This window comes from Balaenoptera acutorostrata, chromosome 2 (assembly GCF_949987535.1).
Source record: "Balaenoptera acutorostrata chromosome 2, mBalAcu1.1, whole genome shotgun sequence".
Lineage (NCBI taxonomy): Eukaryota > Metazoa > Chordata > Mammalia > Artiodactyla > Balaenopteridae > Balaenoptera > Balaenoptera acutorostrata.
Genome location: NC_080065.1, coordinates 174,376,613 through 174,403,441, shown reverse-complemented (window position 1 = coordinate 174,403,441; position 26,829 = coordinate 174,376,613). Strand labels below are relative to the sequence as shown.

Below are 26,829 nucleotides of genomic sequence, written 5' to 3'. Positions count from 1 at the left end.
TTCATTTTTTTGCATTGACATTTCAAGTCTTCTGATGCCTAACGCGTACCTCCTGTCCTCCAGTGTCGTCTGTACAGAGCTGGACCAGTGAATGCTGCAGACGTAGGGCACTGCTGAACAGCATGAAAGGGAGGAAAGGCTTGAGGATAAGAGAGTCCTTCTCCGTGCATCTAGAAATTCCTCCTGCAGAGGAAGGAGACAAGAGCTCCAGGCCTCCAGGTCAGGCTGGCCGCGCTGGGGGGCTCGCTGCCTCCTTGGACTGAGGTAGGGCAGGCTGTGGTCCAGGGAGCGTGCTCAGGCTGTGCAAAGGGTCACCAGGGGTCTCTGCATTTCCTGTGGAGGCCATCCCCTCCTGCTGGCTCACAGAGATCGCGTGCCTCATCTGATGACACGCTCGTACCGGAGGACTCCATCACGTCGTGTCAACAAAGCTGCAGCAGTAACCCAGCCACCTCCAGGAGTTCCGCCCAGCGCGTGTGTGACTCCGGGCGCTGATGGAAACCATTTGTGCTCAGCTCCGCCAGGACCGCAGCCGGGAGGGAGGGCAGCTGTTTGCAGCTGGGCTACTGGGGAGGGGCAGAGACTCGGGGCCACTGTGAGGAGCTTCAGTGGGGCTGCTGTGTGCTCTCCATGCAGCACTAAATGGGAGTCTCTCCAGAGCTCTGGGCTCTGATACATCTGAGCAGCCCAAAAAAGATGGGGCACCGTTGCTGCTACAAGCCCAGCACTGTGAAGTGCCGTGTGCATTCTCCAGCCTTCCCCACGCTATGGGGTGAGCGTGAGCACCGCAGTCTTACAGAGCAGAGTCGGAATAACAAGACACTCGCTGAGTCCCATGTGTTAAGTGGCAGATCCCAGATTCACAGCTCGGGGATGGGTCGGGGGGAGGGGGCGGAGGTGGGGGTGGAGGGTGGGGGGGGGGATGGTCTGGGCGCCCCTGCTGGAGGCTCCGTGTCCTTCCCACACGGGCATTCCAAGGACAACCCTCCTCACAGTCCCTACAATTGCCTATTGACCAATGGACAGCCAGGAGACAGAGGCACACCACCCTCCAAGGTGATCAACCCCGGGGGTCAGGAGGACACTTCCCTGCAGCCCGTGTGAGTCCCAGATCACTTCAGCAAAGCCCGCTCTGCGCCTTGGAGAGGAGGTGGATGCCGCAGTCCTCCAGCAAGGCAGCCCCGTCCCCTGCCCCAAGCCCCAGAGCAGGACTCATGGGGGCTGCCCTGGCCCTGGCTTGGGAAGGGACCACACTCTCCGGCCCCAACCTCACTGTTGAGGTAATCAGGCCCTGGCCAAGTGCCTCGAGTGAGGACATAGGCTTACCTCAACCATCACACCGCGCCGGATGTGATCCCTCCCAATGGGGACCCTCCTGTCAGCGAAATTCTCCTCCGGGGGTCTGACCGACTTCCCATCCCGGCAGCAGCTCGTTTCTCTGTAAGCCAGGGCTTTGGCTGCGGAGATTTGAGTACTCGGTGCTGGCTCTCAGAACAGGTCCCTACCCGGCGCTGTTCTGTACCCCACCCTTGTCCCAGGTTTCCCAGGTGTGCATGCACACATACGTGTGTGTATGTGCATATGCGCGTGTGTGCACGGTGTAGGCTGGATGTGTGTGCATGCATATGTATGCATGTGTGCAAGTGTGCGTGCATGTGTGTGCTACATCGGTTTGGCATCTTAAGAGACTGGCTTCCCCCAGATGAGGCCCCCTACCTCCTGATCATTCCCTCTGGCCTGCATCCCCAGCAGCTGTCTTGTCCCTTGATCTCATCTTCTGCCCCACTGACCCTTCACCTGTGCCTGGATTCTGCACCTGAACCCCTTGGCGGCCTAGAGAGTGGAGATGCCCAAAGAAGCACATGACCCTCACCTGTGATGTTGCTGAGACCCAGGTCGCCAAAGGACAGAACCACCCAGGAGGGTTCCATCTCCCCGGGGACCACACACGTCTTCTTGGTCAGATGGCGTTTGCCAGGATGTCCGACAAATTGGATGCCCTTGGGAACTGAGATCTTCACGTAGACCTGGAGAGTGTGGCGAGAACCATGGTGCCCGGAATCTGTGTGCCCTCCCAGCACACCCCACTGCCCACCGCACTCCGTCCACCCTGGCAGCCTTCCCCCCAAAGCCACGCTCTCTTTGGGAGGCTCTCTTTCCATTTCTGATCAGAACAAACTACTTACCATTGTCCTGCTGGGAGCCCCCTCCTTCCCTCAGCTCCCTGCACCCTCACTGGTCCAGCTCTCCCTTGGGACCAAGGTCAATTCAAGGGCTGTCTCTCTAGCCAAGCATGGGATAAGAGGGGCCACTCCACATGCAGGCCCCCGCAGGGAACTTCATCTGACCCTCTCTCCAACCACTGAGGTCCACCGAGTCATAATAGAGTTCGGTGTGCACACGTGTTTATGTGTCATGTGTGTGCTGTGCACGCATGTGTCTCTGTGTGCACACCTATGTGTGTAGGCGTAGCATTACACGATGTGTGAGTGCACATGAGTGAAGGCAAGTGTCTCTGCACACATGTGCAAGCATGGCTCTCTACATGTGTGTGCTTGTGCACACCGTGTCTCTGTGTGCATGTTGTGTACATGTGTGTGTTTATAACCCTCAATCTACAACAGGCTCTTTGTTCCACATGCATTTGTCCAACCAGCACATATGCAGCACCTGGTGGGTTCAGGAGCCCTGCTAGGAGCTCACGAAGCAGATCTGAACAGACAAGAGCGATCCCTGGGCCTCAGAGGCTTGACGTGCCTAAGTCACACACACATGCAGGTGTGTACAAGGAAGCTTCACAGTGGCAAGTATGACAGTGTCTGAATCCTGCCCAAGGGCAGGCCCACTAGAACCTGAATGAGAACAGTTGGTGCAGGGTGCTTTGGGGGCTCCCCCATTCCCCTCGAGACAGCATTCTTCTAGAAAGTTCTTCCAGGGAGGAAAGAAGAAATTCAAGCATCAAGCATCGGTGAGATACATTTTCCAGGTCTTGGATGGAACCCGCTGTCCAGGCTGAGGGGTCTGGATGTGCCTCTTTTCCTGGAACCTCAGGACAAGCACATGGAGGCGGGGGGCGGGGGGCGGGGGGCGGGGAGGCGGTTCCTGAAATTGACGTGTGGTGATCCCTGGACACACCTGCTGCCCGACAGGGCTTCCTTCTTCCGGCTGACAAGCCAACCACCAGTGCTTGCTAGGAGCTGAAATGGGCACCTGGGGGGCCTGCCTGCAGTTCAGGAGGGAGCCTCCCTCGGGGGCCACCCTGTGATTAGGGACCAGCCTACATTTATTCCAGCTTTCTGAAACTAGGGTCCTATTCCTCCTAGCCATAAGCTACATAAAAAGGATGAATGATAAAGGTTCTGGGTTTGGGGGCACCTTTATCCCGGCTGATTGCCCTGAGCCCCTCACATGTCCTCCTTGGCCCCCTCCAGGCCACCGCGTGGCCACTGCCGTGGTTCTCACTCAGTGGCTCTCACTCAGATTACTGCACAAGCGTCCCCCTTCTCTCCTGCTTTTCCAACCAGACCCTAAAGCCCAGCCAGACTGTGTCACGGGCAGTTCCTGGGACAGGCCAAGCTGCCTCCTGCCTGTCACTTGTGCATACTATCCCCTCTGCCAGGAATGCCCTTCCAGGGCTGGTGCCCGGCTTAAGCATCGCCCAAAGACTTCGGCGTTCAGGGAAGCCACCCCTCCTCAGGGCCTCCCTGGCTTCCTGCAGACACTTAATTCTTTTTTTTTTTTTTTCTGGCCACACCATGTGGCACGGCTTGCGGGATCTTAGTTCCCCAACCAGGAATGGAACGTCTGCCCCCTGCAGTGGAAGCGCAGAGTCCTAACCACTGGACGGCTGGGGGATTCCCGACACCTAATTCTAACACAGGTCTGCCCCTCACTCCCTGTGGGACCTTGTACGATGATGCTTCTCTGAGCTTCCCACGCGGGAATGATTCCATCACAGCCCCTCCTTCCTCAGCCCACGTGGGCACTTGATAATGATACAGTTAAAATCATCCACCCAGCACTGGGCACAGAGATGCGTGCCCAAGAACACCGAGTTAGTGGCATCAGAGTTCCAGGTGAGCTCAGGCAGACCCCACGTCCTGAGCCTTGGGGTCTTCAGATTCCCACACAGAGCCCGGCACGCATCAGGTATTGGGCGATTGCTTTTGAGTGAATGAATTAGAATCACTTGCATTTTACATGTAGGAATTCCTTTCTGGTGGCCTCTGGGTGTTTCATTTCTATTCCAGACCTGCACTGACCACTTTTTTTTTTTTCACTTGGAATTTTCTTTTCATTAAAGACCCAAGACAGAAGTTCCTGTGTGACAGTACATTACGTGTGGCTCTTCCACAGGTCAAATAAGCATCGGGAAGTCAAATGCAAATACCAGCCCCAAACCTGGACTGTGTCGGCAGAGGGCAATGGGAGGGGTCCTTTACTGGCCTCAGGGCCAGCATACGGCATTCTGTACAACATGTTCTTGGGTAGATGTAATCAGTCAGCAGAGGTATAGAATTTGCAAAGGAAAAAAGGCGTAAATGATTTCATGGAAGCTCAAGGTCAGCCTCTGAGCTGAGACTCAGAGACTCAGAACACTGCTGTCTCCACTCTGGGCCAGGCTCAGAAAAGAGCACAGACATAGCCGAGGGGGCAGGGGGTGAAGGTAGATCTCTCACACCCTGATAAGGGAACTGAGACAAAGTGGGCTGGTAAATGGCAACAGCAAGCTGAAGTCCAAAGGGTCGTCTGGGGGATGCTGAGACACGTATGCGCTGGGACTACAGCGGTGCCGTGGGGGATCCCCACCTCCACTCAGGACCTCCACCCCCAGCAGCCTCGGCCCTTCAGGTGACAAATCCAAATCACTCCCTGGCCAGAAGGCCTTGTTTTTCAGGAAAAGCCAGAAATCTGGGCAGGGGGTGGATAAAATCTCTGGGTTTCCAGTGTCTTTGGCCTGGGGCTGCCCCTCCCATCTCTGCCCTTGGCGGGGAATGTGCCGGCAGCCTGGGGGGGGGGGGGGGCGGGAGAGGGGTGCACACACACGGGCAGGGCCAGGACAAGGTTAGCAGGCTCACCCGGCTGGCTGGGGTGAGGCTGAGACCTGTAGCCTTACCTCCAGGCCAACCTGCGGAAAGCAGGCTTGCTCCCAGCTAGACCCCTGGCCCTGCACCCCACTCACTCCTCCATTCGCGGCCTCGGCTCCCAGCTCCCACTCCTGAGGGCTGCCCCTAACTCTGGGAGCCCACCTCCTCTCTCTTCCTGCCACCCCCCAGCTGACATCCAGGCTGAGATGGTGCAGAAGGATTACAAAGGCAGGGAGGAGGGTACCGCAGCCCTCCTGCAGCCACACTGATGCTCAGGCCCCCAAACACCCCTCCCCTATCCTGCCCCCACCTGACCCTGGTCCTCACGGCTCCCTCCACATTGCCTGCCATCCCTCCTCCTCATCAGGGTCTGAAATCCCCAAGCCCACCTCTTTGGGGTAGCTGTTATCGGTTGAATTGTGCCCCCCAGGAAGATATGTTGAAATCCTAACCCCCGGTACCTATAAATGTGACCTCATTTGGAACTACGGTCTCTGCAGATGTCATCAAGTTCCAATGAGGTCATTAGGGTAGACCCTAATCCAATAAGACAGGAACCCTTCTCAGAGGAAATTTGGACACAGAGATGTCTATTCACAGAAGGAAGATGATGTAGAGACACACGGAGAGAAGAAGGCCATGGGAAGACGGAGGCAAAGATTGGAATGTGGCAGCCACAAGCCAAAAAGAACGCCAAGGATTTGGGGGCAGCTGCCAGAAGCGAGGAGAGAGGTCAGCGACAGACTGTCCCTCAGAGCCTCAAGAAGAAGCCAACCTTGCCCACACCTTGATCTTGGACTCCAGCCTCCAGAACTATGAGACAATACGTTTCCATGGTTTTGAACCACCCGGTTTGTGCTACTTTGTTATGGCAGCCGCAAGAAACTGATACAGTAGCCTTTCCACCTCCTCTGAGGAGTCATGCCCCTCCCCACTGCACAGCACCCTGCGGGCCCTGAGACCCCAAAAGCAGCATCAACAAGATCTGTGGCACGTCCACGATCACTGTTCTTAGCACCTAGGTGGACTAACCCATTTAACCACCCGTTAAAAGACTCCTGTCTGCTTGACATTTGTAGAAACTGACACACCAATGGGTGGGATAATATGGCCAAGGTCGGTCAACTGAGATTCGGAGCACCTGCTCTGGGCACCACCAGGATTCCCTGCCTCTGTGCTGGGATCAGCACAACCCGACCCAAATCTGACCCATGGCCTGTTTCTGTGAGGCCAGGGAGCTAAGAATGGTTTTTACGTGTTTTGTTTTTTTTTTTTTCAATGATTGAGGTGAGGGGGAATTTTTTTTTTAAAAAAAAAGAATGGTATTTTGTGACCATTCAAATGAAATTCAAATTTCAAGTATCCAGAAATAAAGATTTATGGGAACACAGCCAGGCCCATTCATGGGTATATTATCTGTGGCTGCTTTCCTGTTCAAAGGTAGCTGCAACAGAGACCCTCTGGCTGGCAAAGACTGAAATATTTACTATCTGGCCCTTTACAGAGAACATTTGCTGACCCCGTGAGGCAGGAGGTAGATGGCCCCTGGTTACAATAATTCTTTTACTGATCTTTGGCCCCTGCCTTCTTTTAATCTACTTGTTAAGTTTGTCTCTTCCAGATTACAACAGTTTCATATCAAGATAATGGTGATGCAGAGATTCCAGCCACTCCTCGGAACAGATCCTGCTGGAATAACAACAGAAGTCACCCTGGGGCCCCTTGATGAGATAAGGTGACAGCTCTGTGACCTCAGCTGGGTAGGGTCTACCAGCCCCTTGACAGGCTGAAGAAGCTACAGAAGACAGACTCTGTCGCCCTTTATCCTCCCAATAAAGATTTCTTGGGGTTCACATCTCTCAGGGGGGATTTGAGGTAGGAGGTAGAGGGGGCCCCTGGGCTGGACAGCTGGAGTTTGTCAAGCCCAGTAAATTGGAGCTTTGTTTTCCCCAGACACTCTAAGGCCAAAGTTAATGGCCGGAGCTGAGCTCTGCTGGAGTAAAGAGATAAGATGACCACTCCTAAGGTCAAGGAGACCTCCCTGACTACACATGCGCAGAAAGGCTCCTCGGGGGTCAAAAAGGAGGGGGTGCCCCCCCACAATAGGTGATGCCAAAACTCCCACAGGCCTCTGCGCTAGAATCCATCTTGGCAAAAAGATACGCAAGCATGTTGGAGCGGGTCCTAGGGCAGGTCAGATGTGGGAAGAGAAGCGAGACAATTGGCCAAAGGTAAACAAAGACTGGGAAGAAGTGCCCTGTATAAATGATTTAACCGCCTCTGTACTGGGCTCCTTCTCATTAGGGAGGACGCCCACACCCTTCCTCTCTGGGTGTGTATCTCTGCCTTGCTCTGTCTTAAATAAACGACTGTTTCCCTGTGTGTTCTCCCACTTGTTGCGCTGTGTCTCTCATAATGAACTTCACCTGTTTTTGCAGGTTTTTGCCTCTTTGAGAAATTCATTTTTCACACAGGGCAAGAGCCAGGGAAACTTTGCTTCTAGCCTCGAGCCCCTGGTGGTCTAGTGGCTAGGATTCCTGGTTTTCATCCAGGCTACCCAGGTCCAATTTCTGGGCAGAGAACTAAGACCCTGCTTCAAGACTGCTTGCTGCTGTCTCTCCGAGATCACCTGACTCCATGCCATTACATATGATACTCACCCTCCCACACCCCTGCAGGGTCAGGAGTCAACGACAGTGGCTCCGTCACATCTGTCACCCTCTAACCCCGCCATGCACACACTCCCACCCCCAACCTGCCCAGGTGTAGACAGCTGGTGAAGTAGAAGCTGACTCCTCCAGCCTCTGCCTCACTAATATCACAGACGCTGTCCCCCACGGCCCTCCATGATGACCCCATTCCGCCCTGCCTGCCCCACATCCCAGGTGCTGTGCCCCTCCTACCCCTCCCCCCAGGATGACCCCACCTCCCTCTGCCTCCTGCCATTAAGGATGCCACCCCTCTCCCCCATAATGGGAAAGGCTGTGTATGGAGGGCGGGTTCGGTACCTCGACGCAGGTGTCCATGTAGTTGTAGATGCTGAGCGGGATCTTGGCCTGCTCCCCGCGGACCACGTTGGGGGGCAGGGTGAAGTCGACGAAGAAGGGCTTGAAGGTCTTCAGCAGAGTGGGCTCGGCAATGCCCAGGCCCCTCTCGGCAGACAGACCCACCGCCTCACCCACCCAGCTGGTGATGGAGTCGGGGACCCGCACGCTGAGTGTGTCCTCGCCTGATGGATCACTGCGGAAAGATGGACAACCGTGTGCTCCTCTCCACGGCCGTGCCGCAGCGGCCAGGTGGGAACAGAGGAATCCAGCCGTATGGCCTTGGGCCCCAGGGTGGTGCCCACCCCCCCCCCAACTGCCCCGACAGCTTGGAAATAAGCATTAAAGGCACCCCACAGCGTGTGACGGGAGAAAGTCATCCCTCAGCCCTGACTCGCCATAATCGGAAACATGAATGTGTCTCAGGACAGCTGTGATCACAGGACCATCCAAAACATGGGTTCAGAGAGGCAAACTCTGGCAGTGTGTGCTCTGCCCAGTTTAGGGGAGAAAGACACTGAATCAAGGGGACTGGTCACTTAGAGCATGCTTGTGTCTCCCAGAAAGACATGTCCACGTCCTAACCCCTGGTAACCTGTGAATGGGACATTATTTGGAGATAGGATCTTTGCAGACGCCACTAGTTAAGAGGAAGTCACACTGGAGTAGAGTGGGCCCTAATCCAATGACAGATGTCCTTATAAGAAGAGGGAAATTCAGACACAGAGAGAAGAAGGCCAGGCGAAGATGGAGGCAGAGACTGGAGTGATGCAGCCACAAGCCAAGGAATGCCTGCCTGTGGGGGACACCCACACTTCCTGGCCTGGCATCCTTGTCCCATACACTCTGGCGGAGCCCAGCTCCCTGTCAAGAACGTATGTGTGATTTTTCAGGCCTGCCCACAGGCCTGCAGGTCTCACGGGGTGGGGGTAGGGTAGGGAGGTGAGGGGTGGGTGTGCACAGGGGTCTCTGAGGGGAGCTGCAGCCAAGGACTCAGGGCCCCCTGGCTGGCCATGCTCTTTGCACGTTTGCATTCCCAGCCCAGAATTTCCACTCCCAGGTCTCTTTAGCATAAGTGACCATGGGCAGAGGTTTTCTTCAGACACCTCTGCCAAGGCCTCTTTATGGTCAGAAGGAAACACTGAAGACATCCCTCCCCGCTTGGAGTACTTTCCCACTCCTAACTCTCCCCTGTCCACCCCCAACCCCGCCCCATGGTCCATAAAGCTGCCGGAGCCTTCTGTTCAGGGCTCCCTCCAAGTGAGATGACCCCTATGTCTTGGCCGATCCACCTGACAGTGGGCCATTCTGTGGGGCACAGAACAGGGGGAGACATATACAGAACACTCTACCCAACAACAACAATGGAACACACATTCTTCTGAAGTGCACTTGGGGTATTCTCCAGGACAGACCCATAGGTTAAGCTACAAACTAAGCCTCAATGGACTTAAAAAGAGAGATAGCATACAAAGTACCTTCTCTGACCACAATAAGATGAATGAAGTTAGAAATCAACAAGAGAAGGAAAGCTGGAAGATTTACAAATTTGTTGAAATTAACACATTCTTAAACACCAAAGGATCAAAGAAGAGATCACAAAGGAAATTAAAAACTACTTAGAACTCCCTCTTGCTAGAGCACTGGAATCACAACTAACTGCTGAACAATCATCCACAGGAAGTCACTGGAACTCACTGAAAAAATACCCCACATCCAAAGACAAAGGAGAGGCTGCAATGAGACGGTAGGAGGGGTGCAATCACAATAAAATCAAATCCCATAACCGATGGGTGGGTGACTCACAAACTGGAGAACACTTATACCACAGAAGCCCACCCACTGGAGTGAAGGTGCCGAGCACCACATAAGGCTTTCCAACCTGGGGTCCAGAAACAGGAATTCCCAGAGAATCAGAGTTTGAAGGCTAGCAGGAATTGATTGCAGGACTTCAACAGGACTGGGCAAAACAGCGACTCCACTCTTGAAGGGCACACACAAAGTGTGTGCATCAGGACCCAGGGGGAAGGAGCAGTGACCCCATAGGAGACTGAACGAGACCTACTTGCTAGTGTTGATGGGTCTTCTGCAGAGGTGGGGGTGGGTGGCTGTGGCTCACCGCCGGGACAAGGACACTGGCAGCAGAAGTTATGGGAAGTTCTCATTGGTGTGAGCCCTCTCGGAGTCCTCCATTAGCCCCACCAAAGAGACTGTAGGCTCCAGTGCTGGGTCGCCTCAGGCCAAACAACCAACAGCCAGGGAACACAGCCCCACCCATCAGCAGACAAGTGGATTAAAGTTTTACTGAGCTCTGCCCACCAGAGCAACACCTAGCTCTACCCATCACCAGTCCCTCCCATCAGGAAGCTTGCACGAGCCTCTTAGATAGCTTCAACCACCAGAGGGCAGACAGCAGACACAAGAAGGACTACAATCCTGCAGCCTGCAGAATGAAAACCACATTCACAGAAAGATAGAGAAAATGAAAAGGCAGAGGATTATGTCCCAGATGAAGGAACAAGATAAAACCCCAGAAAAACAACTAAAAGAAGTGGAGATAGGAAACCTTCCAGAAAAAGAATTCAGAACAATGATAGTGAAGATGATCCAGGACCTCGGAAAAAGAATGGAGGCAAAGATCAAGAAGATGAAAGAAATGTTTAACAAAGACCTAGAAAAATTAAAGAACAAACAAACAGAGATGAACAATACAATAACTGAAATGAAAAATACACTACAAGGAATCAATAGCAGAATAACTGAGGCAGAAGAACAGATAAGTAACCTGGAAGACAGAATGGGGGAATTCACTGCCGAAGAACAGAATAAAGAAAAAAGAATGAAAAGAAATGAAGACAGCCTAAGAGACCTCTGGGACAACATTCACATTATAGGGGTCCCAGAAGGAGAAGAGACAGAGAAAGGACCCGAGAAAATATTTGAAGAGATTGTAGTCAAAAACTTCCCTAACATGGGAAAGGAAATAGCCACCCAGGTCCAGGAAGTGCAGAGAGTCCCAGGCAGGATAAACCCAAGGAGAAACACGCCAAGACACATAGTAATCAAACTGAGAAAAATTAAGGACAAAGGAAAATTATTAAAAGCAACAAGGGAAAAACGACAAATAACATACAAGGGAACTCCATAAGGTTAACAGCTGATTTCTCAGCAGAAACTCTACAAGCCAGAAGGAAGTGGCACAATATATTTAAAGTGATGAAAGGGAAGAACCTACAACCAAGACTACTCTACCCGGCAAAGATCTCATTCGGATTCGACAGAGAAATCTTTACAGACAAACAAAAGCTAAGAGAATTCAGCACCACCAAACCAGCTCTACAACAAATGCTAAAGGAACTTCGCTAAGTGGGAAACACAAGAGAAGAAAAGGACCTATAAAAACAAACCCATAACAATTAAGAAAATGGTAATAGGAACATACATGTTGATAATTACCTTAAACATGAATGGATTAAATGCTCCAACCAAAAGACACAGGTTCACTGAATGGATACAAAAACAAGACCCATATACATGCTGTCTACAAGAGACCCACTTCAGACCTAGGGACACATACAGACCGAAAGTGAGGGGATGGAAGAAGATATTCCACACAAATGGAAATCAAAAGAAAGCTGGAGTAGCAATACTCATATCAGATAAAACAGACTTTAAAATAAAGAATGTTACAAGAGACAAGGAAGGGCACTACACAATGATCAAGGGATCAATCCAAGAGGAAGATATAACAATTATAAATATATATGTACCCAACATAGGAGCACCTCAATACCTAAGGCAAATGCTAAGAGCTATAAAAGAGGAAATCGACAGTAACACAATAATAGTGGGGGACTTTAACACCTCACTTACACCAATAGACAGATCATCCAGACAGAAAATTAATGAGGAAACACAAGCTTTAAATGACACAGTAGACCAGATAGATTTAATTTATATTTACAGGACATTCCATCCAAAAACAGCAGATTACATTTTCTTCTCAAGTGCACATGGAACATTCTCCAGGACAGATCACATCTTGGGTCACAAATCAAGCCTCAGTACATTTAAAAAAATTGAAATCATATCAAGCATGATTTCTGACCACAACACTATGAGATTAGAAATGAATTACAGGGAAAAATATGTAAAAAACCACAAACACATGGAGGCTAAACAATATGTTACTAAATAACCAAGAGATCACTGAAGAAATAAAAGAGAAAATCAAAAAATACCTAGAGACAAATGACAATGAAAACACGATGTTCCAAAACCTATGGGATTCAGCAAAAGCAGTTCTAAGAGGAAAGTTTATAGCTATACAAGCCTACCTCAAGAAACAAGAAAAATCTCAAATAAACAATCTAACCTTACACCTAAACGAACTAGAGGAAGAAGAACAAACAAAACCCAAAGTTAGTAGAAGGAAAGAAATCATAAAGATCAGAGCAGAAATAAATGAAATAGAAACAAAGAAAACAATAGCAAAGATCAATAAAACTAAAAGCTGGTTCTTTGAGAAGATAAACAAAATTGATAAACCTTTAGCCAGACTCGTCAAGAAAAAGAGGGAGAGGGCTCAAATCAATAATATTAGAAATGAAAAAGGAGAAGTTACAATGGACACCACAGAAATACAAAGCATCCTAAGAGACTACTATAAGCAACTCTATGCCAATAAAATGGACAACCTGGAAGAAATGGACAAATTCTTAGAAAGGTATAACCTTCCAAGATTGAACCAGGAAGAAATAGAAAATATGACCAGACCAATCACACATAATGAAATTGAAACTGTGATTAAAAATCTTCCAACAAACAAAAGTCCAGGACCAGATGGCTTCACAGGTGCATTCTATCAAACATTTAGAGAAGAGCTAACACCCATCCTTCTCAAACTCTTCCAAAAAACTGTAGAGGAAGGAACACTCCCAAACTCATTCTACAAGGCCACCATCACCCTGATACCAAAACCAGACAAAGAGACTACAAAAAAAGAAAATTACAGACCAATATCACTGATGAATATAGATGCAAATATCCTCAACAAAATACTAGCAAACAGAATCCAACAACACATTAAAAAGATCATACACCATGATCAAGTGGGATTTATCCCTAGGATGCAAGGATTCCTCAATATATGCAAATCAATCAATGGGATACACCATATTAACAGATTGAAGAATAAAAACCATATGATCATCTCAATAGATGCAGAAAAAGCTTTTGACAAAATTCAACACCAATTTATGATAAAAACTCTCCAGAAAATGGGCATAGAGGGAACTTACCTCAACATAATTAAGGCCATATATGACAAACCCACAGCAAACATCATTCTCAATAGTGGAAAAACTGAAAGCATTTCCTCTAAGATCAGGAACAGGACAAGGATGTCCCCTCTCGCCACTATTATTCAACATAGTTTTGGAAGTCCTAGCCACGGTAATCAGAGAAGAAAAAGAAATAAAAGGAATCCAAATTGGAAAAGAAGAAGTAAAACTGTCACTGTTTGCAGATGACATGATACTATACATAGATAATCCTAAAGATGCCACCAGAAAACTACTAGAGCTAATCAATGAATTTGGTAAAGTTGCAGGATACAAAATTAATGCACAGAAAGCTCTTGCATTCCTATACACTAGCAATGAAAGATCAGAAAGAGATTAAGGAAACAATCCCATTCACCATTGTAACAAAAACAATAAAATATGTAGGAATAAACCTACGTAAGGAGGTAAAAGACCTGTACTCAGAAAACTATCAGACACTGATGAAAGAAATCAAAGATGACACAAACAGATGGAGAGATAGACCATGTTCTTGGATTGGAGGAATCAATATTGCAAAAATGACTATACTACCCAAAGCAATCTACAGATTCAATGCAATCCCTCTTAAATTACCAACAGCATTTTTTACAGAACTAGAACAAAAAATCTTAAAATTTGTATGGCGAGGCAAAAGACCCTGAAGAGCCAAAGCAGTCTTCAGGCAAAAAAATGGAGCTGGAGGAATCAGACTCCCTGACTTCAGACTATACTACAAAGCTACAGTCATCAAGACAATATGGTACTAGCACAAAAACAGAAATATAGATCAATGGAACAGGATAGAAAGCCCAGAGATAAACCCATGCACCTATGGTCAACTAATCTATTACAAAGGAGGCAAGGATATACAATGGAGAAAAGACAGTCTCTTCAATAAGTGGTGCTGGGAAAACTGGACAACTACATGTAAAAGAATGAAAGTAGAACAGTCCCTAACACCATACACAAAAATAAACTCAAAATGGATTCTAGACCTAAATGTAAGACCGGACACTATAAAACTCACAGAGGAAAACACAGCAAGAACACTCTTTGACATAAATCACAGCAAGATCTTTTTTGACCCACCTCCTAGAGTAATGGAAATAAAAACAAAAATAAACAAATAGGACCTAATGAAACTTAAAAGCTTTTTTACAGCGAAGGAAACTATAAACAAGACGAAAAGACAACCCTCAGAATGGGAGAAAATATTTGCAAATGAATCAACGGACAAAGGCTTAATCTCCAAAATATATAAACAGCTCATGCAGCTCAATATTAAAAAAAACAAACAACCCAATCAAAAAAAAGGGGAGAAGACCTAAATAGACATTTCTCCAAAGAAGACATACAGATGGCCAAGAGGCACATGAAAAGCTGCTCAACATCATTAATTATTAGAGAAATGCAAATCAAACTACAATGAGGTATCACCTCACACCAGTCAGAATGGCCATCTTCAGAAAATCTACAAACAACAAATGCTGGAGAGGGTGTGGAGAAAAGGGAACCCTCTTGCACTGTTGGTGGGAATGTAAATTGATACAGTCACTATGGAGAACAGTATGGAGGTTCCTTAAAAAAACTAAACCTAGAATTACCATATGACCCAGCAATCCCACTACTGGGCATATACCTAGAGAAAACCATTATTCAAAAAGACATGCACTCCAGTGTTCATTGCAGCACTATTTGCAATAGCCAGGTCATGGAAGCAACCTAAATGCCCATCGACAGACAAATGGATAAAGAAGATGTGGTACATATATACAATGGAATATTACTCAGCCATAAAAAGGAACGAAATTGGGTCATTTGTAGAGACGTGGATGGACCTAGAGACTGTCATACAGAGTGAAGTAAGTCAGAGAGAGAAAAACAAATACTGCATATTAATGCATATATGTGGAATCTAGAAAAATGGCACAGATGAACTGCTTTGCAAGGCAGGAATCGAGACACAGATGTAGAGAACAAACATATGGACACCAAGTGGGGAAAACGGGGTGGGTGGTGGTGGTGGTGGGATGAATTGGGATATTGGGATTGACATATATACACTAATATATATAAAATAGATAGCTAGTAAGAACCTGCTGTATAAAATAAATAAGTAAAATAAAATTCAAAAAGAAAAAGAAATGTTTTTGCAAAGATAAATGATATTTCAAAAATTAACTGTTATACTTTGCTACTCAAATTATCTCTGGATTTGAAAGAAATTTTTTTAAATCTCTGCAAAAAAAAAAAAAGTACTTAGAGATGAATGAAAACAAAAGCACAACACACCAAAACTCACAGGATGCATCAAAAGCAGTGTTAAGGGGGAAATTCATAGCTGTAAATGCTTACATTAAAAAATAAGATCTCAAATAAACAGTCTAACTTTGCAACTTAAAGAACTTGAAAAAGAAAAACTAAGGAGATCAAATAATAAAGAAGCAGAAATAATAAAGATCATAGCAGAAATAAATAAAATAAAGAATACAAAAATAATAGGGAGGGACTTCCCTTGTGGTCCAGTGGTTAGGACTCTGCACTCCCAATGCAGGGGGCCCAGGTTCGATCCCTTGTCAGGGAACTAGATCCCGCATGCTGCAACTAAAAGGATCCCATATGGTGCAATGAAGATCTCGCATACCGCAACTAAGACACGGCACAGCCAAATAAATAAATAAATAAATAAATAAATAATTTTTTTTTAAAAAAGAAAAATCATAGAGAAAATCAATGAAACCAAAAGTTGGTTCTCTGAAAAGATTAATAAAATTGACAAACCTTTAGCTAGATGATCTAAGAAAAAAGAGAAAAGACTTCAATTACTAAAATCCAAAACGAAAGTGCGGACATTATTACCGATTCCACAGAAATAAAAAAAGATTTTAAGAGACTACAATGAACTACTGTACACCAACAACTTGGATAATCTAGATGAATGGACAAATTCTTAGAAACACAAAACCTGCCAAGACTGAATCACAAGGAAATAACAAATCTGAATAGATCTCAAACAAGTAAGGAGATTGAATCAGCAATCAAAATCTTCCCAAAAAGGGAAGCTCTGGATGTGATGGCTTCACTGGTAAATTCTATCCAACATTTAAAGAAGAACCGTTGTGCACTGTTGGTGGGAATGCAAAATGGTGCAACCACTGTGGGAAACAATATGGTGAATTCTCAAAAAATTAAACACAGAATTACCGTATGATCCAGCAACTCCACTTCTGGGTATATACCCAAAAGAACTGAAAGCAGGATCTCGAAGTGATATTTGCACACCCATATTCATAGAAGGATTATTCCTACTAACCAAAAGGTGGAAGCAACCTAAGTGTCCACCAAAGGTTGAATGCGTACACGAAATGTGGTCCACACCTACAACGGAATGCTATTCAGGCTTAAAAAGAAAGCAAATTTTGACACATGCCACAACAAGGATGAACCATGAGGACACCATGCTAAGTGAAATAAGCCAGTCACAAAACGACAAATAGTATATGATTCCACGTACATGAGGTCCTTAGAGCAGTAAGATTCGTAGAGACAAAAAGTAGAAGAGTGGACGCCAGGGGGTTGAGGGGAGGGAGGATTGGGGAGTTAGGATTTAATGGGGACATAGTTCCAGTTTTGCAAGATGAAAAGAGTTTTGGAGACAGGGGGTGGTGATGGCAGCACAACAATACGAATGCACTTATTACCACTGAACCATACACCCAAAAACGGTTAAGGTGGTAAATTTTATGTTACGTGTATTTTACCAATTTTAAAAATTAGAAAAGAAAAAAAAAAAAAAGAGCTGACGAGTCCTTGCCTGGGCCCAGCAGGAACCTGCTCCTTGGTCTCAGATCTGTACTCTCTGACTCATCCTTGCTCCAACCGACAGAGGGAGAGAGAACGTCTCAAATCCCAAATGCCTCCCAGCAACCCTCTGTGGCTCTCCACACCCCCACCACAGCCCACACGGCCTTCACACTCCCTGCCTCGCCCTCTTAGACCCACCTGCCTCATCCCAACCATGTGGAAATCACCAGCCTCTCCCATGCCCCAACTCTTGCCCATGCTGGTCCCACCTCCTGGATACCCTTCCCCCCTTCTTGTTTATCTATCCTGTGGGACCCAGCTTGGGCTCCACCTGCCCTGGGAGTCTCTCTGGCTTCCCCAAAGGGTCCCTCTACTTCCTCCCAAGTCCCGGGCCAAGCCCTCCATGAGAACACTGGCCCTACTGAAGCATGAAGCCTTTGGGGGCATAAAACATAAATTCTACGTGTGAGGGGACCCTATCTGCCTTGTTCAAGGTGCTATCCCTGGCACCAAAAACACTACCCAGCACCCAGAACATCACCCAGCACACAGAAAATAGATACATTTTTACTTTCCGTACATCTCTGATGATGGACGGACAGCCCATCTTAAATCTGGACTCCCAGAACAAAATGCAGTAATCAGCTTCTGTTCTGACCAGCGGGGAAGACCGCCCATAATGGGGACACGCACATCCGTGAAAGCAGCCTGAGGAACCCCCAGCTGAGTGCTTGGCTCTGTGCTGAGCACGTGCCATGGCATCTCATGCCAAGAAGGAGCCCCCAGCTCAGCAGCAGGTCCACCCGCTGGCCAACCCACTGGCCCCAGGGTCTGAACTTTCATGCCTAACTGGTTTCCCAGGGCAAGTCACCACTACCTTCTGACACTAAGCATTGAAAGAAAAAAGCCAACTGCATCTGGCAAGAATTTAGCACAGCACTGCTGCTTCAAGGCGAACTAAAAGAGAAAACAATGTAGAAAGGAAATGTGCTGAGAGAAGCAGCCTGTTTTGCGGGCAGGAGCCTGAGTCCCCAGAGGAGTGAGGAGGGGGTGGGTGGGTGGAATTGAGTTCATGTTCCAGGGAACTGTAATCATTTTAATGAGCTCGTTATATAAACAGAGCGGATAGAGTTACCCCAAGAGGGAGTTGTTAAGAGGCATGAAGCCCTCAAATTTCATATTTCATGGGCAGATGTCTGAGGCTGCAGAGGGATTTGGGGCTGACTTCATAGCTTTGAGTTTTATGTGTTAGAAAAGGATGCCCAATGTCTTACTCAGATGTTGGTGTCAGATCTCCATGCAAACCGACTGGGAACCATCTTTCATGAGTGCCTCTGAGTCAGCCCACAAAGGCAGCAAAGGAAAGAAATCATACTGTACCTGATGTTGAGACAGTGCCAAATCCATGTTTCAGGGAAGTAGGTCCTTTTCCTCTTCTCTGCTCTATGAAAATTACAAAAAAAAAAAAGAGAGAGAGAAATGATTAAAGTTTCACGGACATAACTTAATTCTGTTACCTGGCAGGTTAACATTCTACTTGATTAGCCTATAACATGTTAATTCTCTTACCCAGCAGCTTAATATTCTACACGTTTTAATTCTCTGACCTGGAAAGGTCAGTATTCTACTCTAATAGGACATAATGTGTTAATTCTTTCACCTGGCAGGGTTAACATTCTACTTGATTAGGACTAGTAAAAGCGAGGCATCAAAGGCTTGACAGAGGCTTCTTAAAATGATAGTGGTGCCTCACATCCTGAATTTAGAAGGTAAGAAGGGCCACAGGGACCACCCCATGTCCTCTCCTTTGTTAATTTCCCTCCCTGGGTTTGCCATGTTTTTCTGCATCATTACATAGAGCTCTCCTATCCCCTCTCCCCCTTCCTCTGTGCTTTCTTTTTTTTTTTAAGTTTTTTTTAATTGAAGTATAGTTGACTTACGACATTGTGTTAGTTTAGTTTCTGAAGTACAGCAAAGTGATTCAGTTATACATACATACATTCTTTCATGTGCTTTCATTCTTGGTTTATCCTCAGAAGCCTCACAGCCCACCTTCCTCAGGGGTTGTCCTATTCTTCTTTTTTTTTTTTTTTTTACAGTCTTTATTGCATTTGTTACAATATTGCTTCTGTTTTATGTTTTGGTTTTTGGGCCCCGAGGCAGGTAGGATCTTAGCTCCCCAACCAGAGATCAAACCTGCACCCCCTGCATTGGAAGGCAAAGTCTTAAACCACTGGACTGCCAAGGAAGTCCTGGGACTGTCCTATTCTTAAAAAAAATAATATTAATAAGCCCTACTTGACATCTGGCAAAACTTCTCAAAATTAAAAATGCTCATATCTCTTTCAACCTGAGGTTACCTCTCCCAGGGATGGACCCTGAAATTAACCACAGACACATGTGCAAAGACAGACTATGGTGTGGTTCACTGCAGCACTGTGAGAAATAACAAACAGCCAAAATCTCCATCAATAGGGCGTTTGGTTAATCAAATGATAGTACATTCACACAATGGAATATTACATGTCAGTGAAAAAGGGTGAGGTAAGTATATATGTACTGGTATGGAATAGTCTCTAAGGTTTATCGCTGACTTTTAAAAGGAAGGCACAGAACAGTATTATAGTATTCTCCCATTGCGTTTTTTTTTTTTTAATCCTTGTGTATACACAGAAAATTTCTAGAAGGATATCTAAGGAATTATTGACCATTATTGCCTCTTAGAAGGGAACGGAGGATCTGGAGGAGGGAGGGAGACTTCCATGTCATTATATACCCTTTCATACTCTTTGAAAAAAAATTTAACCACATGCATATGGTTAAGAAAAATATCCTTCAGAATAAGGATGCATTATCCAATTACAAAAAGGCAAAACCACTTGCTTTTTAAGGCATTTCTTATGCCTTTCTGCACTGGGATTTGCAATTCCCTTTGAGGTTTTGGGTTTCGAGGCTGCTTGCATATCCACTGCAGGCCAAGCTCTCAGGAGGCACGCACATGGGAGGCTCCAGGCTTCCAGAGTAGTGTCTGGCTGAAGGATGCTCAGGGGCCAATACTCCACCTCCTCACTCAACCACATCTCAGAAATGCCTTCGTGTGTGTCCAAGGTACCATAGGGGGAGCCTGGTCTGCCTATGTCCTGATATGGAGTTTGGAAACGAGGACCCCTGTGGGCCTGTTAAATGTGTGACTTGGGCAGGAAGGACCTAGGGGATCCAGGTATCCAGAAATCACTGCAGAGGAGACTGGGGGGACTGGGAAGGTTCCCAATCTGGGAAGAGAGGGCTTGAAAGAAGAAGAGGGCTTTCATGGACAGGCCTGCCAGGGTGGGAGATCCTCTGGGCCACTTCTGGCTCAGAACAAGGGCTAAGGAGTATGGGTGCCACCCTCAAGGTCTCCAAAGAGACCCAGATGCTGGGGCACCGCTGACCACACTGACCCCATCCCTGGCCCACTTGGTTCTGTGCCTCTCACTGAATGAGTTGGCAGGAAAGGGTACATCCAAGGCCTGCCTCCCCTTTCCCAGCCTACACACCCCTAAATTCAGAGAGAGTGAAAAGGCAAGGTCTTCAAAACACCCTACCCTCCCCAAGCTGGCTGGAGTTGAGGAGCTAGTGGGAGAGGCAGAGAATGAAGAAGGTGGGAAAGAAGACAGGTGGGTGATGGGGGAGCAGAAGGGAGGGGACAAAGGCGGAGACAGGAGATAACAGGAAACACTACCTCCTGTGAAACAAAGGTTTCCATGAGACCAGGGACAAAGCCACAAATCTAAGGGGGAGATGTGAACTCCTCTCTCTCAGTAATTGATAAGTTAGCAAACAAACAAAGAAACAAAATGAGCAAGGATATGGAGGGTTTGGGCACCATCTACCATAGACTTGACCAAAAGGACTCATAGAGAATCCTATACCCAATGACAGGAGCTTGGACATTCTTCTCAAGTAGATATGAGCATTTACAAAAACAGACCATATACCATATAGCCAGTCTCCAAAATAAAAACCAGATGATGGGTATCATACAGACTATGTTTGTTGACCATAGTGGATATCATACAGACCATGTTCCCTGGCCATGATGCACATCTGACACAAATTTATAAAACACATAAAATAATAATAATTTTAAAAATCACTTGAAAATTGAAAACACATCTGGGTAAGTCACTTGCCACATCTGGGCAAATCAATTTTTCCACTAGTAAGAATCTATTTGGAAGCCAGCAATAATGGAAACACTTCATAGCACAACTTGGGTGCAGCCAAAGCAACACTCCGAGGCTTAAACATTTGATTTAAAATAAGAAAGACTGAAAAGTAATTACTTGGTGTCTAACTCCAAAAGGTAAAGAGTTGGAGGGGAAGGGGGAAGAGAGAGGAAGAGAAGGAAGGAGGAAATGGTGGGAGGAAGGAGAAAGGGTAATAGAAAGAATTTTCTAAGCAGAGTGTCTGGGAGTGGGAGGATAAAGCCGCAGTTTCCCACCCTGCCCCAATTTGTCTGTCCCTAGGCAGATCTGCTCCCCTGTTACACCTTCCTCTCTCTTCTGCACCCTCAACCCCCAATTCCGTGCACTTGGATGGGTCCAAGGACCAGGGGGAGCAGGGCCAAAGTGCTCAGTGCCCCAGCCCACTAGGCCATTGGTGAGTCTGGCCCCAAGGAGACATTGGGCAATGTCTGAAGACATTTTTGGTTGTCACAACTGGGGGTAGGGGCGGGGGGTTACTGGCATCTGGTTGGTGGAGACCAGGGATGCCACTCAACACCCTACAATGCGTGGGACAGCCCCACTGCAGAAAATGATCCAGCCCCAAATGTCAACAGTATGAGTTGAGACAACCCTGCTCGAGGCAGTGGCAATTACCTGGGGGGTTGTCTGGAGGACACTGCTGCCATCAGGCTCCCTGTGTGGGGCTGGAAGGCAGGGATAGCCTCATCAGTGTACAGGCCGCCGTCTTGCCGGTGGTTCAGGCTCACCAGGTCTGTCATCACCACCAGTCCTGTTTCCTAGGCAACAGACAACGCCCAGACCCACAGTGGGGAAGTGGGCATCGTAGTCCCACAGGTCACTGCCCCAACATCACTGCTGCGTAGCCCTGAGGGAGTCAGTCCTCTCTCCAGGCTTGGTGACACGGACTAAGGGGGTCACGGGACCCAGTAACCATCCAGGGCAGGGCAGAGGGGAGGCCAGCGTGTTTGTGGTCTAGGCACAAAAGGCCACATCTTGTATGATTCCATTTATATGAGATGTCCAGAACCACAGGCAGATCAGTGGTTGCCAGGTGCTGGGGGAGGGTGGGTGTCGAGTGACTCCTTTTGGGGTGATGGAAATGTTCTGGAAATAGACAGAGGTGCTGGTTTGCACAGCGCTGTGAATGTACTAAATGCCACTGAATTGTTCACTTTAAAATGGGTTAATTTTCTGCTATGTGAATTTCACCTCTATCTAAAACAAATCAATTGGTGCAGTGCCTAATCCGGACCAAGAGCCAATGACTGTGGGCTGCAGTTCTTACTGTTATAATATAGGGACTTCCCTGGTGGTCCAGTGGTTAAGACTTCACCTTCCAGTGTAGGGGGTGAGGGTTTGATCCCTGGTCGGGGAGGTAAGATCCCACGTGCCTCACGACCAAAACACATAAAACAGAAGCAATTGTAACAAATTCAAGAAAGACTTTTAAAAAATGGTCCACATCCAAAATATTCTTTAATAAAAAAAAATAATATATATGTATATATATTGGTATATATATTTGATACAGCAGAATGTTAACTGTGGGATCCAAGTGGTGGATCTACAGGTGTTCGCTAATTCGTTCAACTTTTCTGTATGTTTGAAAATTTTCCATAATAAAAATGGGAGGAAAAGGATGCCTTTTATTTATTTATTTTTTTTTTGGCCATGCCGCATGGCTTGCAGGATCTTAGTTCCTTGACCAGGTATTGAACCCAGGCCCCAGCACTGAAAGCACAGAGTCCTAACCACTGGATCACCAGAGGATTTCCAAGGATGCCTTTTAAATGATTTAAAACCTGGGATGAAAAGTGCCCTCATGCATTTGAGTGGAGACCGCCAGCATGCTAAAGTGGGCTAGAATGACATTTGTGTGTCTTGCGTCTCCAGCAGCGCCCTGGTCCCCGGAGCCAGGAAGGAAGGGGACAGATTTGAGCTATAAATGTCAACAAGGGTGAGGTCACCACCTGAGAACACGGCACCTGCACCCACAGTGTAGGTTTTCCTTCCACCAAAGCACTTTCATCGTCATTGCTCCAGAACAAGTTCAAGTTATCAATGGATACTCATTCTGTTCTCGTCCGTTTTGCAAATTGGGAGGGTCCACATATGAGCTTTCACTGGGGAGAATCAAAAAAGATTCTGCAATGCTAAAAGTTTGGAAACTTCCACCCCAACCCATCTCTGTACCCCGAGACCCTTTGTTTCAAAGGAAGAGGAGCTCAGAAGGGGGCGGTGGGGTCCAAGACCACCTCTCCTTACGGCAAAGGCAAACCCGGAGTCCTTGGTGACGCCCCAGGGCCACAGGAAGATGGAGGAGCGCCGGCGTCGTCGGGCCATCAGCCCAGCCCACCAGAAGGGTCCATCCTCCCTGGACACCCCAAAAGCATCGGAAACATCGTAATCTTCCAATTCCCGGAAAACCTACAAACAAAGGGGAGCAGGAACTGGTCAACTGAGGGTTTCTTTTCAACCCAAACTGGCCTGGCATGCTCCCATCTCAACCTCCTCTCACATGTATCACTTGGAACCAATCTTAGGAGACAGGATTTGGTGGCATTAACCCATTTTTAAGATGGGCAGCAAGGGGCTGAAGAGGTGGGACCCGGACAATGTCACATTGGATTTGACTCCAAGATCTTTTAACTGCACCCAAACAGCGACAAGGATGGGGTTTGCTGAGAATGAACCCAGTGAAGAGAGACAATCTGGATTTATACGGGGCTTTTCAGTTATTGGAAAGGAAGAAACGTCCGTGAAGATGCTGGAGCCCAGCGCCCAAGGGCCCCCACTCACCTGGGTGGGAGTCAGCCGAAACCCAGACCTGAGCAAGTAGATGCTCTTGTCAACCGCAGCAACACACACGCAGCTGCCCCTTGCAGCCCTGACCCGCAGATCGATGACTTCCCCGGGTTGGGTCTCATTCGCTGAATATGTCAGTGAAACCTGGACCCAAACACAGCAGAAAAATCGGGAGCTTGGCCAAACTCTCCAGACCCACCCACGCACCCTCTCTGCCCTCCGAGAAGAGTCGGTCCTCGCCAGCTCAGCTGGGACCCTGGCTTTGCTGCCCAGATGAGGACAAGGATGGGAGGCTGAATGATGGGAACTAGGCTGGTGCAACTGGTACATTCTGTGCAGAAGATGGGAGGGGAGAAGAGAGGTGGGGAGATGGGCGGTGATAGAGGACATGTTGCAGCCAGTTTTGGAGGGTGCAGGGAGAGGACGTGGGGGGCTGAGCCCGTTTGGGGGGACATGAGTGGTGTCCCTTAGGTCTGGAGCCCAGCAGGGACAGAGAACTGCTGTCCACTTTTCCTGTGTGTAATGAAGGCAATCCCCACTTGGGTGTCTTTTGGAGGATCTCCAGTAAAGACGCAACTTAGGATCCTGAAGGTAGGGCAACCCTTAAAAGTCCTGCCTGTCATACTATGTGGGGTCTGACAGGCAGCTTTGCGAAGTCCACCCCAGCCTCGACACCCTGGAGCCCTCAGCCCTGATGACTCTTGCCCATCTCCTCTCCCTCCCCCAGTTTGGTTCCCGATGCTCTACCTGGTTTTCAAAGAAGGTCTCAACAGCAAACTGGAGGCTGTCAGCCACTCCTTCTCCATTCTCCCTGACGTAGAAGGCCAGCAGGCGGCCGAGGGGGACCATGCTGGGGGTCACGGTCAGCCAGAGAGAGGTCACGCACACATTGACCTCTGCTGCTGGGGCTGGAGAGGGGTCTTAGACAAGTCAAAGGTGGGGAGAGACATGAAAACTCAGCATCCCACAGTAGAACCACTGATGCCTCAGTTGCCCTGGGGGTTACACAGGGTGTAGCACGAAGAGATGCCAGCCCAGGGCTGGCCCAGGGCAGCTACTCCACGGATACTCACATCCCCTGTTATTTCACCCAGAAGGGAAGATAAACCCAAGAGGATGTGGGTGCACAATGTCCAAAGCACCATTCCGGCCAGTGGTTCTCAACCATGGCAATGCTACTCCCCAGGGGACTTTTGGTAATTTTGGTTGTCACAACTTGGGGGTGTTACTGGCATCTAGTGGGTGGAGGCCAGGGATGCCATCCAACACCCTACAATGCACAGGACAGCCCCACAGAGAATAATCCGGCCCCAAACATCAGCAGTGTGGAGGATGAGAAAGTGACTTGGATGAGAGAGACCCTGTCTGCCTGTCTGCCTGCCTTCCTACCCATCATCCATCTAACTATCCACCCATCCATCCACCTATGACTCTATCTAACCATCCATCTATCAATTTATCTATTGATGATTCTATCTATAAAGCTATCTATTTATCCACCCACCTATCCATGACTCTATCCATCCATCAATTTATCTATTGATAATTCTATCTATGAATCTGTCTCCCTATCTATCTATCTATCTATCTATCTATCTATCTATCTATCTCAGTGATTCACACCCAGGAGTCACTTTGCCCCCTAGAGACATTGGTGATATCTGGAGACATTTTAGGTCGTCATACTGTGTGTAGGGGGGTTGCCACTGGCATCTAGTGGGGGGAGACCAGGTATGTTGCTCAGCACCCTACAGTGCACAGCACAGGCTCCACCACAAATAATATCCTGCAAGTGTCCATAGTCCTTAGTTAGGGGATCCTGCTTTAGGCAGAAGGGCTGTGAAGAGGAGGGGGCTGGGAAGACCCAGGGGAGGAGGTGGGTCTTGTGAGGAACACGTGGAGTCAAGGAGAGGGAAAAGAAGGACCTCTAAATGGGGAGCCCATCTGGGCAAAGGCAGAGGGGGCCTGGCAGATGGCAACCTGCCACAGCAGGGGCCCAGCCCATGGCAGCCTCAAGAGGAGCTGCCTCCAACAGCTGGTCACTGCCCACCCTCCTGGCCCCAACCCGGTCTTGCCTGGGACATGTGTCCTCCACCCTGAGGCAGGCCCCCCCTCCTGGCTGCACCCTGCCTACTCCTCCTTGCTGGGGCGCCCACCCCAGTCTCAACGGTTCAGAAGGAATACAGGAACCTCCAGCCTGCGGCCTAGCTCACCTGTCTCGGAAAGGTGCATTAAGCGGATGGGTTTCTCCGGGGCTGCCCGCTTGCTTCTCTGCTGGGTGATGTGGGCAGGCTGCTGGCCCGAGAGCACAATGTTGCCCCTCGCAGCCACCTCATAGTACAGAGTGAAATTGCAGGGACACGTGGACTTCACTGGGAAGTGGGCATCCTCCCCGACCTGTGGGAGACATGCAGCATGGGGAGCCATGCCTGGCACCCACAGCCCAGCACCAATGCCACAGCCTACCCTAGGGAGGCGGCCACTGTGGGGCCACAGCGAGGCCAAGAAAGCTGAGGGAGGAGCGTTGGCTTCAGAG

General features: G+C 48.3%; 1 protein-coding gene across 1 annotated transcript in view; it reads right to left on the bottom strand.

The window, feature by feature from the left end:
* The window catches only part of CPAMD8 (C3 and PZP like alpha-2-macroglobulin domain containing 8), a 97,779-nt gene that overhangs the window by 37,448 nt on the left and 33,502 nt on the right, over positions 1-26,829 (bottom strand). Inside the window, exons 14-22 of the mRNA XM_007195519.3 lie at positions 26,507-26,690; positions 25,041-25,213; positions 24,288-24,437; positions 23,754-23,915; positions 22,122-22,264; positions 18,640-18,702; positions 8,096-8,327; positions 1,874-2,027; positions 1,327-1,457 (exon numbers count right to left, since the gene is read on the bottom strand). Coding sequence (XP_007195581.2) covers positions 1,327-1,457; positions 1,874-2,027; positions 8,096-8,327; positions 18,640-18,702; positions 22,122-22,264; positions 23,754-23,915; positions 24,288-24,437; positions 25,041-25,213; positions 26,507-26,690 — 1,392 coding nt within the window. The remainder of the gene's footprint in view (positions 1-1,326; positions 1,458-1,873; positions 2,028-8,095; positions 8,328-18,639; positions 18,703-22,121; positions 22,265-23,753; positions 23,916-24,287; positions 24,438-25,040; positions 25,214-26,506; positions 26,691-26,829) is intronic.